General features: G+C 36.6%; 1 protein-coding gene across 1 annotated transcript in view; it reads left to right on the plus strand.

Annotated features, from left to right (window-relative positions):
- EXOC2 (exocyst complex component 2) overlaps positions 1-16,114 on the plus strand; it is an 84,979-nt gene that overhangs the window by 1,041 nt on the left and 67,824 nt on the right. The window contains exons 2-4 of the mRNA XM_032222779.1: positions 1,325-1,477; positions 4,047-4,223; positions 5,366-5,492. Of these exons, the coding sequence (XP_032078670.1) occupies positions 1,360-1,477; positions 4,047-4,223; positions 5,366-5,492 (422 nt within the window). The 5' untranslated portion in view covers positions 1,325-1,359. The remainder of the gene's footprint in view (positions 1-1,324; positions 1,478-4,046; positions 4,224-5,365; positions 5,493-16,114) is intronic.

A 16,114-nucleotide genomic window follows, 5' to 3' on the forward strand; every position in this document is an offset into this window, starting at 1 on the left:
AGATAGATAGATAGATAGATAGATGATAGATAGATAGATAGATAGATAGATAGATGATAGATAGATAGATGATAGATAGATGATAGATAGATAGATGATAGATAGATAGATAGATAGATAGATAGATGATAGATAGATAGATAGATAGATAGATGATAGATAGATAGATGATAGATAGATGATAGATAGATAGATAGATGATAGATAGATAGATAGATGATAGATAGATGATAGATAGATAGATGATAGATAGATGATAGATAGATAGATAGATAGATAGATAGATAGATGATAGATAGATGATAGATAGATAGATGATAGATAGATTGATAGATAGATGATAGATAGATAGATCGATGATAGATAGATAGATAGATAGATGATAGATAGATGATAGATAGATAGATGATAGATAGATAGATAGATAGATAGATGATAGATAGATAGATGATAGATAGATAGATAGATAGATAGATAGATAGATAGATAGATAGATAGATAGATAGATAGATAGATTGGCTTAATTAATTTTATTCTTGTTTTGCAGCCATTTGTACCAATTGTTCCGAATTTCATAATATTCCTCTATCCATTTTTTTTTTATGGTGCCAGACTGTTTTGCAGATCATCTTTATGGTTTGGGGTCTTATGTTTAAATGAAGCTACCAGCAATCTTAATAAGTTCTAGATAGGAACTCTGGAGAATTTGTGATCTTTCACATAATTGTTTGGACTACAATTCCAATCATCCCCAAATTGTAAATCTGGCCTCATAGGAGTTGGAGGCCAACATCTGGAGGTCACAGGTTATTGTTCTGAATGTTCAGTATCTCAAGTTGGACCACAGAATAAAGGGTTTTTTTTAAAAAAAAAATCTACATTCATATAATGAGGATGGCTAAAAATATATCCCCTTGATGTTGTAGGAATTAGTGCATCCATATCAAGTTAACTTCCATGAAAAAAAACACCAATTCATAAGAGAACTGCTACCATCTGTATCCTCAAATATAATCTAAAATAAAAATCTTATGCTTGGGCTTTTGTCAAAAATTGCATTTATTTATCTTTATAATATCATTTTTTTTATTAATCTTATAATACCTATGGGTTTTCTGGTTTAGTGATTGAATTGTAATTTTACATGTACCATTGATATTTTAATTTCCTTTTAATTCTCTGATCCATCAAGTGTTATCGGATTGCAACAAGGTAGAAATGCAACAAATAAATAATTGCAATTTAACAAACTATATCAGTTGAGTATTTTATGTTTATTATAAAGATGGTTTATAACTATGTATTGTATGTTTTTGCTAATTAGTACTTGCATCTTTTCATCAAAGAAGAAAGACAACTATGTCTCATACACGTAAACCCCCTCTTGTGACGGGCATTTCTCCTAATGAAGGTATTGCGTGGACTAAGGTCACAATTCGAGGAGAAAACCTGGGAACAGGACCAACAGATCTGATAGGTAAGTTTTTGCTTTTGTGGAGATTCGTTTTGTGTACCAGGAGGGCACAGCTGCTCATCTTGTCTTTGGATTATCACAGTATGCCCATATGGAGTTGGCTTTGAAAACCACTACGAAGTTATGACTGACAATAGAGTCAGTAGTTATGGGCATGTCTCAATACCACATACCGATGTTACACTTCTTCATGAAGTTCTCCAGTGGGCTTCAAGGTGCAACATAAGGTGCTGATAGTCATCTATAAAGCTGTATATAACAACCATGCATGGAGGCTCACATATTTGTAGAACCAAGCCTTCTCTCTGTTCATCCTGTAAGATTGGATATTGTCGATGTAATCCGGATCCCATCAATAAAAAGATATTATCTTGCGCTTTCTCTGTCACTTGACCTAACTTTGAAGCACCATCCCTTCCTCAGGGCTACCTCCCTGATCTTAAGAAGCATAAAAATGCAGTTCTTTCCACATCCATAGTGTGATGGATGATTAGGCTGAATGTTACATATGTCTTTTTTTCCTGGCATAACGGCTTTTATTGTTGTGATATTATTTTTTTAACCTTCTGTAAAACCACTTAGAGTTGCCAGGTAAGAGGGCAGCTTACAGCCGAAATAATAAATAAGTAAAAGTGGTTCACCGACAAATGTGCGATAGACATATGCGCGCCGACAAAACCCGCGATGTCAAAATCGCGCCGTCAAAATCGCTAATTGGTTTTCCACAATAGCGCGATGACAAATGCGCGACGACAAAATCGCGTCATCAACAAACTATAGACAGCCAGTGAGTGTGCTGGGCCTTTAACATAGTGGGACGCGTATACGTACGTTATAACCCTAACCCTAAAATTTTTTTGATTTTATTGTGCTTGTCATCGCGGTTTTGTTGGCACGATTTTTGACGTCGCGAATTTGTGGGCGCGATTTTGACGTCGCGTTTTAATCGGCATATGTCTATCGCGCAATTGTCGGGTCACGAGTAAAAGTAAAACTCATCAGTGAGGACCAATTACCATTTTTAATAATTCTGTCTTATGAATTTGAAGAAGGGTTGCCATTGATGGCAACTAAGCTAATCATAGTAGATAAATAAGCAGCCATACTCTCTGGTTTATGACAGTAATGGTAGCAAAAGTGTCCTTGCCTAGTAGTGTGTTCTTGATGTCACATGACTGCATGGCATGTGTGTGTACAATACTCATTAAAAAAAGGGGGGGGAAGGTTTAAAAATCCTCAAAGTATAGAAAATAACTTAATGCTGATTTTGAGTTCTAGGTATTCCAAAGATACAAAAGTCAGCTCACTTTTTCTTCCTTTAGGTAACAAAGGGATCTCAAAACCCATTCTTTGTTTCATTTTTTGCCGCCTTGTTCGTTGAACAGCTGGAAAGATAGATGGAAGTGGAAATTCATGCTAAATGCTACATACTGTCCAATGCAGAGAAAGTTTAAGAAAACAATTTCTCTTTTTTTTTCCAAATTTCCCAGATCAAACAGGGCAGCAGTTAAACTTCCTTTTGCTGCCTGATTTGCTTCCACAAACAGAATGGAGCCCAGCAGAGAAACAGAGCAATGGATTCACTTTAAAAGTGTTACCCTTGAACTGATTTTTTCCTCAACCTTTCTACAATCCTCTTCTTCCAACTACTGACATAAAGATGGAATCTGTTCTTTCAGATTTATGTACATGTTGTATATCCAACATCAGATATCTGCTAGCATCCTGGCTTGGAATCTGTTAATCCCAAAACAAATCTCTGAATTCTAATAAGTAACGTTAAGAAGAGAGTTAACAACATAAAAAAAAACACCCCAGCAGATACTTTTAACTGTGGAACCTTTTATATATAGGCACGTTAGGGAGGGAAAGTTCTTGGGTGCTCTCCGTGTGAAGGGAAGGAGTGGTTTTTAGGTTTTTTTGTAAAGGAGAAAAAGTCTGATCTGTTGATTGTTTTGGAATTAGACTTTACACAGATCAAACTACCTGCCATTGCGAGTAGTCCTCTACTTAACTCTAAACTATACATTTAGTGACGTTCAAAGTTACAATGATACTGAAAAAAATGGACTTATTACGATTTTTCTCAAACATTACGGCATCCCAATGGTCATGTAATCAAAATTCAGGTGCTTGGCAACTGGAATATATTTATATCAGGTACACTGTCCCAGGGACATGTGATCATCATTTGTAACCTTCTAAATTGGCTTCTGACAAGCAGAGTCAATGCAGGAAACCATGTTTGCTTAACAACTACATGATTCCCTTACGTAGCAATTGCAGTGATTCGCTTCACAATTATGGCAAAAAGGCACTTTTGACTTTTAAAGTGTTTATATTGTGTCTTTAATTTCATTTTTAGGTAGAGTGAAGCTGAACATATCTAGTTTTTATTTGCAAAACCCGTTTAAGTTTCATTTAAATTATATGTTTAAAGTGTATCTATAAACATAATAGGAGTCTCATTTGTAAATAAAAGCATTTCAGATATATTGGAGATAATGACATTTTTAAAATTTTCCTAAACAAATTTTGCTTTTCTGTTTTCTCTGAATCTTCATTAACCAAGGCTTGACAATCTGTGGACACAATTGCCTTCTCACTGCTGAATGGATGTCTGCCAGCAAAATTGTGTGTCGAGTAGGTCAAGCTAAGAATGACAAAGGGGACATTATTGTAACTACAAAGTCAGGAGGGAACGGGACTTCTACCGTTTCTTTTAAACTTCTGAAGCCTGAAAAAATAGGTGTGTATATCTATATAAATATGTCCATACTTGTATATATTTTTTCTAACACTTAATATATCAAGCTTTTAAAAATTAACTATTGATGAGGTCTGGATGTGTGGTTAATTCAATAAACGTTAAATAGAATAGAATTCTTTATTGGCCAAGTGTGATTGGACATGCAAGGAATTTGTCGTTGGTGCATAAGCTTTCAATGTACATAAAAGTTGTAAGTGATAAATCATTATCATAGTCATCATAAAAATGCATTTATCATAAATCATAAGATACAACCTTTAGTGATAATCATAGGATATTAAATAAGCAGTTTGGGGGAGTAAGCCTTTGCGGGTTTCCTGTTTGAAGTTCCCCGAATGAATATATTGGAATTAAACTCAATAGTGTATAAAGTATTACTTTACCACATAGTTTGAACCCTTCTCTGAGAAAAAGGTTTATATTCAATATAAAGTTTTTTCTTAGTTATTGATCATGATTTCATTAAGGTATCTTTGAGAAGCCAGGAGATTGGGGGCCTGCTTGTTCTCAGGCTAATATCATAATCCCCAGATTCATGAACAATCAATTTTGATAAATTGATGAGAGTTCCAAATAACAATGCTATGATAACACAACTTAATTGTATGTTTACTCCTATATCCTATTTGTTATCCTATCTTGTACTATTTGTTTCAATTTGTGATATTGAACAGTGGGAAAAGGAGAAAAACATGCAGCTTTTGTACCTGTGAGTTAACTTTTTTCCTTTTACATTTGCGTTTTAGTGGCAACCCCCCACCCCCCCACCAAATTAAATATCAGTGGAGATTCTTATTCAGATCATGGTGGTCCCAAAAGTGCTTTTCCAAAAGGCAGTGGACTTGGCAAAAGTCCAGTTGCCTTTTGAAAAAGCACCTTTGGAACAAAAATAAAATAGAACAATGAATGTGAAAGAACTATTTTTTTTTTTAATGAAATCCATTAACAACTCTATAAGATTGCATCCAGATTAGGTTCTTCCTCTTTTCCCCCCAAGCCATTATATATAGAAATACATTTTAGATTCAATATTTTTTTTAAAAAAAATATTTCAGCAATTCAGAACCTCACGAGACTGGGCAAAGTTTATTGTTATGCCAATGTGTGCTTGTTTTATCTAGGTATCCTAGATCAGTCTGCTATCTGGGTGGATGAAATCAACTACTATGACATGCGCACAGACAGAAACAAAGGGATGCCCCCTTTGTCTTTACGGCCCGCTAATCCTCTTGGTATTGAGATAAACAAGTGAGTACTCAACACTTATGCATATTCCTAGGAATTTTACCTGCATGAATTCCACAAATTTTAGAATCTGGGATATGAGGAAAGTAATATCATGACCTGACAAATGTGCGCCGACAAAACCGTGATTAGGGTTAGGGATAGGGTTAGGGTTATAACGTTGTTTTCGCGTCCCACTATGTTGTTTGTTGATGGCGCGCTTTTGTGTGCGCGCATTTGTCGGGCGCACATTTGTCGGTGAACCAGTAATATAGATAGGGAATTTGGTTTAATCATGGAAAACATTTCAATTTCCCATTTGGTAAAAGATGAAGATGGTAAACTATTTGGAAATATATATTCTGGCAAATTTGTTTGACATCTAGTTGCAAGTCTAATTCAGTGGAGAGTGAGCGATCTTAGGCTGTAATTTATTGGCAGCATGTCCCAGGCCATAATCAGATTTTGATTTCGTATCCTGGTTTATAAAGTATAACTACCTTTAATTTTCAGGTTTTCCAAGTCTGGAAGTGATTAAAATATATGATATCAGACCCCATGATACTAGCATTGATTCTGAGAATATTGAGTTAGAATTAAAGAAGGTCATTGCATTTTTAAAGGTTAATTCCAGGTCACTCTATTGGCCTAAGTTTATAACATCTGAATTAGGCTTCAGTATCAGATCTTGGTTTGTTTTGCATAATCTGCAGAATGGACCCAAAATAAGACTATAAAAATTGGAATAGGGGTAGGAGTTTTGCCTTAGTATAACAGCTCTCTAAGTGACAACCTTGTCTAACAGCCAATACTCCAATTTTTGCCTTGTACTTTTAATAGATTATATTGTATAGCAGAATATATTAGATAATTTATACTTTGGCTTTACATTTCAATCGGTATGCATTGCTAGCGATGAAACATATTTCTAGCCATTATGTACTTTAGTTTCATTGAAATTTTAATGGTTTTCCTAACCATAAATGCTATTGTTCTTGGTAGTGGTCATGTTAAATTCCTATAAACATTAGAACGAAGTTTCAGTAGTGACATTTTGATAAATTAGTACTGATTTGTTGTTTTGTTAAGACCTGCTTTCATAGTATAGATAGGAATAATAAACCACTGAGGCTTGTGAGCAAGCCAAAGTATAACAAGTCTTGTCAGATATGCTGCAATTAAAAAGTAACACTCACAGAATACGCTATTAAAATATTCCTAAAAGAGAACTAAATTTTGATATAAATGCTGTATATTTACTGCTACTATTGTTCCTTATAAAATAAAATACTATATCCAATAATATTATTGACTTAATTGTATTTTTACTGTCCGTTGGAAGAAACGTAAATTCCAACTTTAGCAACTTTCATTATTTCCAGTATGTGGCTCACCTGTGTTTTTATAAGGTCCTTTAATTATGATTGATGCTTTAGAAATGCCTTCCCATTAAAAAAGATTATTGTTAAACCTTTGATACTTTAACACTTTTCTACTAATCTCAGTGGATTATAGATTATTCAGGATTCAACTAATTTTTTTTGCATCTTTTTTTGCAAGCACGATAGCATTGCAACCCAAACACCCTTGGCTATTTTACAGTTTATTCTGGAAAATAATTTTATATCTAGCATAGATAAAGAACAAAATGAATTTTAAATGAAGACAGTATGTTTTCTTACTGTTGTGTTTCTTAGCATATTAATGGGATTGTTGCCTTGTCTGTGAGGTTACAATTATAATAGGAAGCAATGGAATGATCTGCATCCACAGACCCAAAATTGGTCTGTTTTAATATAAAGTTAGAAAGAAAAACCTCATTGGCTTTTTAATTTTTGTTCATATTCTGGAATATTCAAACTTTTCTGTATTAATGTTTTTCACAAAAGATTATGATCTTCTCTAAACTATTTACTTTAGCCCTTCAGTAGCAAAATTTATTTTATGGCCTTAAGAAACCAAAAATGTGATGATCTTATTTTTATCAGGGTGTTTCATCCTTGGTTGGTTTTTTGCAGTAAATATTTTTGAAACAAAAGCTTAACTATATGCATTGCGGGCAATTTCTCCCTGGTTTCAAGTATTTTATTATTAAGTTGAATATTTTATAGCCGAAAATGTATTCAGTGGTCATTTATTTGGTGGAAGCCCTTTAAAGATGTGAGAGGGAACACAAAATAAAACAGTTGCTTTTGAATGGTTGCGAGATTTTTTTATTTTTATTTTTTTGTATATTTAAAGTACTGAATGAAAACTGAATATATGGAATGGACCTTTACAGTCATTTGCATAAACATAAACTCTGTTGCTTGTCAGGAATTCTTACTGTGACCTACTCAAATAAAAAGATTGTGAATGTAGCTGAGATTTATAATCAGACCCAGGCGATTTGTCTGCTGCTCTGTATAGCTTCACATTGCAACTGAAGGATCAAATGCTTGGCCCTTTACATAAGCTCCTTTTCCTTATATTGCTACAGATATGTATAACTACATTCATTAATATTTGGGGAAGAGTATTCTGATCTTTAGTTATTTCAATGTTATTTATGGAAATTGGTGCACATTCCACAAACATTCAGATTATGTGAATCTATGAATGCACGTATTTTCAAAGCTTAACTCATTCAAAGGGAATACATACATATTTGTTTTCAAAACCATATGAAAAAAATATATTAAAGGACGGAATATAAAGGCAGACATTAGCTGCACCAAGATTAGGCTTGCCGGACAGTCTACACACTATGGTTTATGGTTAGAATAGCCCCCGGCATGATAAGTGGCAAACAAATTTAACAAATAAATAAATTTGAAACGTCATTCATGAGAGAGCCAAAAGAACTGCCAGGGCGATACCCCTCTTACCTAGTTTCCAGTGTAGATCATTTACCAAGCCATCAAGAAAATCCTATCCCCAACAAAACCAGGATTGGGATGGTTCCACCAAAAACGTTTTACTCTAATGCGCCACAGGCTATAATGTTACAATTTTCTCATCACCTTGTTGAAGAATGGAATATTTGAGATTGGCCTACAGTTAGAAAAAAATGTCTGGGTAAAGAGAAAGTTTTGTCAGTAAAGGTTTTAAAATACAAAGGTACATTTCTCTTTCAAGGAATGGTTAACCTTTATTCCCTTTATTCTAAACAATGCAGAGAAATCGAGATCTGTCAAGTAACCAGAGCCCCAGACTTTAAATATGCATCTCATACACATAAGAGCAGGACATCAATTCCCTACTTTTGCCAGCCATTTTGACCTGTGGCACAACAGCTCTTGTAGATATCCCGGAATCAGTTCTAACCTGTCCAGTTTAATAAGATAGGAAAGGCAAGCATTGAACAATGCACCCTGTCAAAATCCTCAAAATCTAAAGGTGAGCAACAGCCACATGGGTTTGACAAGCGATTGGTGAGGTTACCTAAGCTCTGGAACTCCAAAGAAAGCAAAACTGATGCAGGTTATCTGCAAGAAAAACAACAACAGTGAATGTTTCTCACATTGCACCAATTGTTCTAGTTCCCTTTCTGCAATTTACGAATGGAGATGATGTACAGAATAAATAAGCGTAATTGACCCGACTTATACAGATAAAATGGAGTAACCCCTCCTTGCTGCACCGTCATAGCAAAGGATTTTGCTATGAAAGTGGGTCCTATTCCATTGTGGCTCTGATTTGTCATGGGAGTTCCTGCATTTGTGCTCTAATCGTTTATCTGGATGTTTTATTGGTCTCAGTTCCTTGGCAAACCAGGTGACTTGTGCCAGAGGGAAGAATGTGCTCCGTCTGCATTCCACAGGTCAGCCATGGATCTCAGTAGTTTCCTGACATATGAGGTGGGAAATTCCCCAAGTGCTTTCAGCCATCCCGTCAATACCCTGATTGGGTCATTTTAACTAGTCTTCAACTCCTGGAAATATCATAGCAACTGCTAATGTAAAAATTACCAGAGAGTGATTTGTTCATGACAACGTGATTGCGGAAAACTTAAGATCGCCAGCAGCTCACCAAACAGTCCAGTATTTGCCCTACTGCTTGAATAGCGGCACATACCGATTGGAACATGCCGATAGCTATCATGGCAGCCATAAACATCTGAACTAATGGGCAGCCTCAGCAGGAACGTTGAACTCTCGGAAGATAAGACTCTTTCACTCAGAATTAAATCCTCAATAAAATACATTTTTTCTAGGAATGCAGGACCTTTAATTTGGAGGATTCACCTTTGCAGTATAAAAGAAAGGCTAGATGCCCGCTACTCTTCTTTTCAGTCACATTGAGATTGTAGCCCCTCACTCTGTTTCCTCATGTCAGAGACCATTGTAATGTTCATTTCAGGCCAAACACACACACACAGACACCTCCCTCCCTCTCCCCCCCCCCCAAGGTGTCAAGGGGTTCACCGTCAAATGCGCGCTGGACAAAAGCACGCCGATGAAACTGCAGGGAAAAAACTGCGAGTTCGAAATCGTGCTGACGAATGAGCACAAACGTGCGCCGACAACAGCACGCTGACAGAAGCATGCTCTAAACCTAACCGTAAAGGTAACCCTAAACCTAACCCTGAACCTAACCCTAACCCTTACCTTAACCGTAATCGCGCTTCTGTCGCCACTCTTTTGTCGGCGCGCCTTTGTGGGCGCACTGTCAACGTCACGTTTTTATCGCCGCGGTTTTGTCGCCGCGCTGTTGTCCGGTGCGCATTTTTTGGGTCACGGTGTCAAGGTATTCAACACATTCCTCCTATTTTCCCCACAACAACCCTTTTGGTGAGTTGGGTTGAGAGAGAGAGTGACTGGCCCAAAGTCACCTAGCTGGCTTTCATGCCTAAAGTGGAACAAGAATTTATGGTCTCCCACTTTCCAACCTGGTACCTTAATCACTAGACCTAACTGGATCCCTCCCACAATTTCCCTAACACATTCCATAAAGCCAGCAATTAAAACACCCCTGGGTGTTTAATTCCTTAAAACCCAGAGAGGTAAGGAACAATCATAAATATGCTTCATCTGGCTAGAAATAGCTAGTGAATTCTTTGGGATTATGTTACTTTCATAGCAATAACTCTGAGGGAAATGTAATTACAGTGGAAGTTTGTATTTTATGGCTAGCTTAGTTTCTTCAAGGCCTAATTTACTGATCGTGCACTGCCACCTAATGGAATAGTAGAATCCTTTTTGTAATGACATAAAAGTTGACTATTAAAAACTTTTTTTTTTTACTTATGCATGCATGTGCACATACACACAGGTTATTCTTGCAAGTTCAGCTGAGTTGGTGCAAATTTCAGTCGATTGTTACAGTTTTAGAATCAAAATACCGTCACAAGGGCATAATATTTGCCTGCAGAAGACCAAATATTATTGTTTAATACTATTGATTTCAATAGGAGAAATTCCAATGAAATGAAAACCCCAGGGATTTTCCTGGTGTATGAACAATGCAAATATTTATTAACTATTTAAGATACTCAGTCACTTTTCTGTAATTTCCTCCTGACTATAGTTTCACTTGGATGCATGGAAGTGATGTGTGATATCAGTGTCTTACTTACGCTTGGTCCAGATTTGCTATTAGTTACTTTTAGGTTGTTTCCAGAGAATCTCCTTGTCTTCTGTCCTAGCACTGGAGAAAGTCCCTGTTAACACCTATGGGTTTGTCCTGTTTAGTCTGCCTTAGCATCCTTTCTGTTGGTCTCCTGCATGCTTGACTAACAGAATACAGCTGGTACAACTTTTGCTCCATGGAGTCTGGCTGATACCAGACAGGGGGAATGTGTATGGTAACTTGGTTTGTTTATGGTGGTTGCCATTCAGACTTTATTTACTTAAAATGGCTCTTCTTGACCTATAAAATCCTCTAGAATCTAGTTCATGCTAGTTTTTTGCTGACAGTATCCAGTAGAACTGCTTAGTTTTGAATTTTAAATAAGAGTTTACAGAATCATGTACATAAGAATCACTACTTTTACTTGATTGATAATTACTTAAAAGTTATATTTACGAACTTTACATTTATATTTCATTTTAAAGGAAAGCATGTAAAGCTATCAAAAACTATAAGTAACTTCTGAAGGAAGCTTATATACCAGTATCTAATATCTTTAAAAAGCTTGCTCATGTTGAATATTTTCTTATAAAATGTCAAAAAATGTTAACATATTATTTACACAGGATTTGGTTTAGACTGCTAGTATTTTTTTTGTATTGTTTTATTAAAAGTTTTAATAAGTTTTACAATTATATACCTTTCCCCTTCTCTCCCTCCCCCCTGTCCCACATCCCCTCCCCCCCCCCAACCTCCCAGAGCAAATACAGGGTATAAACATTTAGCAATCATACACTAAAATAAACTAACTAACTTTAGCATCGTCCCTCGAGCTGGTATTGTATTGAGGCTGGTAAAATGGATGAACCTTCTGGAGCTGATATAAAATTGGTTTATCTAGTGCTACACAACATAGGCTCAACTTGGATTATGTCATTTCTTTTTAAAGACAGTAGGCTAGAAACTGAGACAACAGAGTTCATGTCCCACTTTAGGCATAAAACCAGCTGGAAACCAAACCAACTTTGGCCAGTCACGCACTCTCTCAGCCCTGGAAAGCAGGCAATGGCAAATCACTCCCAAATCTTGCCAAGAAAACTCCAAGCACTTTTTCCAGGTAGTTGTCAGGAATCAGTACTGAAAATTTACTGTGAAGAAAATGAAATAGAATTGTGCGCATCCGGACTGAACCTTTAAAAATGATGGCAGTTCCTGAGGTTTACGAGAATTATGTGATTTTAACACTTTAAGGAGCAACAAGATCATTTTATTATTTGTATTTTGTTTTTATGTTCCCCTTTTTCCCCTTGAATTGTTCGCCGCCCTGAGTCCTCCTGGAGTCCTCCCGGAGAAGGGCAGCATACAAATAATAAAATTCTAATTCTAATTTAAATTAAATAGGAAGCAGGTAGCCACTATAATAAATGAGTGAAATATTCCAACCCTTGAATCTCACGGTTCTGATTTATATTTCATATTTCTTTTCAAAAGTATCCCTTTATTATGAATTAGACAACCTGTGCCCCATTGGGTCACTTCAGAAATATTTCCTCACCTAAGCAGAGAAACAGAATAACCAAAGTTAGCTCTCCCCAAAAAAGCAATGGGAGCAGGAGAGATTTCGGACTTCCTGCTGATTTCCCCACAGAGTTTCCTTCTGGGAATCTGGCAGGGAGCAGAAAACTTCCTTTTCCTTCTCGCAGGTAAGTGGCTGCTGCTGGGTATTGGTGGGAGAGAGAGAGAGAGAGATGGCTGGGAAACTAATGGAATGTTGAAAATGAAGCAAGGCATCAGTTTCCCAAATTTCGTTCTCTCGGGAATCACGGGTCACACATTTTGAATGCATTCTGCAAGTAAGCCCATTTGAGGTAACTTCTGATGTCACAACTCCTGCATTTCACTCAGTTAAAGATCATGACAACAAGAGGTACGGTAGTATATAGATGAAGTGGTAGTAATCACATTATGGAGTAGGATCTGTATAAGCTACTCTTCTTTTCCTCAAAAAACAGGTTACAACATGTAACTTGCTAAAACTAGTAAACCTAATTGTTACTTGAATAGACAGGGGAGTAAGGGGTCCAGGACCAGAGGATGTGGTAGCACAGTGGTTTAATGATGCTAGAACTGCTGGCCAGAAATGGTCTATAGTGGTTTGAGTCTGGCTCCACGACACAGAATGAGCTCCTCTTGCTTGTTCCCTGACTCCTGCACACCCAGCATTTTGAAAATGTATCGCAAGTAGATAAATGGGTACTATTCGGTGGGGGAAATCTAGGTGCGTCCGTGTGTGCAAGAGAGGGGAAGCCAGCCATGGACCTGCCGATGCAAGGCAACGTGACATGAGGTGAGGCACGCCCAGCAGAGGAGCCCAGAAAGACCAACCCAAGTGCTTCCAGTTATCTGGTGTAAAGCTAGTTTCTCCCCCTCGGTGCACCAAGGATAGGTGTGCAAGTGACGAACAAAATGAACTAGTAATCTAGGCCAGTGGTCTCCAACCTTGGCAACTTTGCTGGCTGAGGAACTCTGGGAGTTGAAGTCCATAGGTCTTAAAGTTGCCAAGGTTGGAGACCACTGATCTAAACTACCAGGATTGCATTGCCTCTAGCATTTGCAGATTTCCTTGACATTGTACGATGTATGCCAAATATAAATAAGGATCTAGGACCATCCACAAATCTGACTCCTTCCAAGTAGATCTTATTCCAGCAAAATACACATCCGATTAATATCACCAATTATATAAACCAATATTGATCTTGTCCCATTGCTTCGTTTAGGCAATGTGATTATGGAAGGTGTAGTCACACATAAAAGTTTCTTTCTTAACAACTTAATATTTATTAAACTGAGAACATCATATATGACATAATCCTTAAAACAAATTGCTTATATATCCCAATATCACCTGAAATTTAATATTTTCATTTTTATTATATTTTAGAATGTTTTAAGTGGAGAACTTGTATAATGATAGTTGCAAGTCACATTTAGCTAGTTAATTTGTGAAAATCCATTACTTGATGGCAGCAAAACTCTCAGTAGATGTTTCTGTGGATGAACTATTAAAAAAAAAGCAAAATTGTCACAGATGTAATTAATTCTGCTGCAGTGTTTTTTTCATTGAAGGCAATTCAGACAATCTGATATAAAATGTTGAGAAATCATGTGATGATAAATCTAATGATTTGTATGAATATGTGAGCAAGCTCTTTACAAAGTATTTTATGTGGCAATTTACAAAAATATGACTTTGACTTTTCATATATTTTCAGTAGAGCAGTAACACAAACACACAAACACACACACATTTTAGGATTACATTTTCCTTGCCATGACATTTTTATTTTGCTTTAGAATGGCATTTATCAACATCCTTTTGGTTACCATTTGATACTTGTCTCCCAGTATTTCATTTCTTCTTACCACTGAAGTAAGATTATGTCTTACTTATCTGTTCTGACCCCCTTCGTCCCACACCACACTTTGGCACGCCAAGCCAAAGATACTTTAAGGAATTTATTAACAGACAGACAGGTCCTTGGCAGCAAACCAGCACAGACAAGCCTTGGCAGCAATCCAGCCTGCCAAGCTAGTTCTCCAACATTAGTTAATGCGTTGACTCCTGCAAGAGGGGCGTGTGCACAAGCATTCCTTTTATAGTCTGGAGAAGAGCCTAATGACCACCAGCTGAGCGCAATTACCTCCTGTAATTGCGTAATTGTTCCTGACGCCTATTAGCTCTTCGGTGCCGGGCATCCAGGAACAACTCACTGCTGGCGTCCGGCTCACTCTCTCTTGTCTCCTCCCAACTGGTCCAAGGCTCAGGCGCCTCCTGGTGGCCAACCAGCCTCTCTGCGCCCTGCTCAGAGTCGGAACCCTGTCCAAGGTCCTCCATATCCTCCAAAGCCGACTCATAGGGTCCCTCGCTGTCGGAGTCTGGTGGCAGCTCCAACGACTCCTGCTGGGCCACAACACTTACCCTAGTCTTGTTTTTCTCCTGGTATAGTGCTTGAGTCAGTAAGCAGGTATGTGGAAATTGATGTGGCAATGAGATTTATTGAAAATATAAGACACCGCTGAATAGAGTTTATCATATTGCCATCCGATCTATATAGAGGCTAAATTTTTGATTATCAAGCTAGTTACTAGATTGTACTTCTCGTTATACGGTGGAACTTCTGTTTATAGTTTTGATTCTCTTCAAGAATTAATCTTCTAGATGATCCTTTTGTGATCATTATTAATTTCCAATTGCACAGATATAGTGTATTATGACATAGAATTCAACATCTTTTAAGACTGAGGTTTCATTTTTTTTAAATGTGTCCTTGGAACAGTATGGGCTGAGTACGGTAATTTTCCTTATTTACACTTTCCTCCTTACATACAATTAAAGAGTTTTTAAAATATATTTTTAGGATACATCTTTCTTGTTTAACTTAAATTATTCCCTGAAGTTAAATTTATTTCACATTCTATAGGTCACACTGAAGATACAGTACCGTTTGGCAGAGATTCAATCTTTTTAGCAGTATAGTTTGCATATCTAAAAGGTTTACTTCTAATGCCTTTGAGAAGGATTTGATTTCATGTTTTGAATTTTACCCCTTTTTTAAAAAAAAAAATTAAACCAAACATTATTGCTTTTAAAGCATTTTTAAATAATTTTGTAACGGCTGGAGGCAGCATTAGGTAGAATGCTTAGCATATATATCTTCGTGAAAAAGAAAATAATCTTTGCATATTTCCTAAACAGTTATTTCTCACATGCATTATTCACTTCACTGTTCTATAATAGTTTTATCAGTAATGTTCTTCATTATTTGTGCTGAGTGAAATGGGGGAATAAAAATGAATATTATCCATCCTCAGATTTGCCGGTATGTTTCATACTTCTCTATCATCAGCAGCAGCGTTGATCTTGTTCTAGTACCTAGAAGGACATAAATATTATCTGTTACTTGGAGAACCATGAGAAATGTGCATCGTAAATATTAAGCAAATGTGTAGAATTGTCACTTAATGGAAAAGGATTACCTTTTCCCCCTTCTTGTGAAAATTGTGGGTTAAATACAGGGTGCCATATACCGTGC

This window comes from Thamnophis elegans, chromosome 8, assembly GCF_009769535.1.
Source record: "Thamnophis elegans isolate rThaEle1 chromosome 8, rThaEle1.pri, whole genome shotgun sequence".
Taxonomy (NCBI): domain Eukaryota; kingdom Metazoa; phylum Chordata; class Lepidosauria; order Squamata; family Colubridae; genus Thamnophis; species Thamnophis elegans.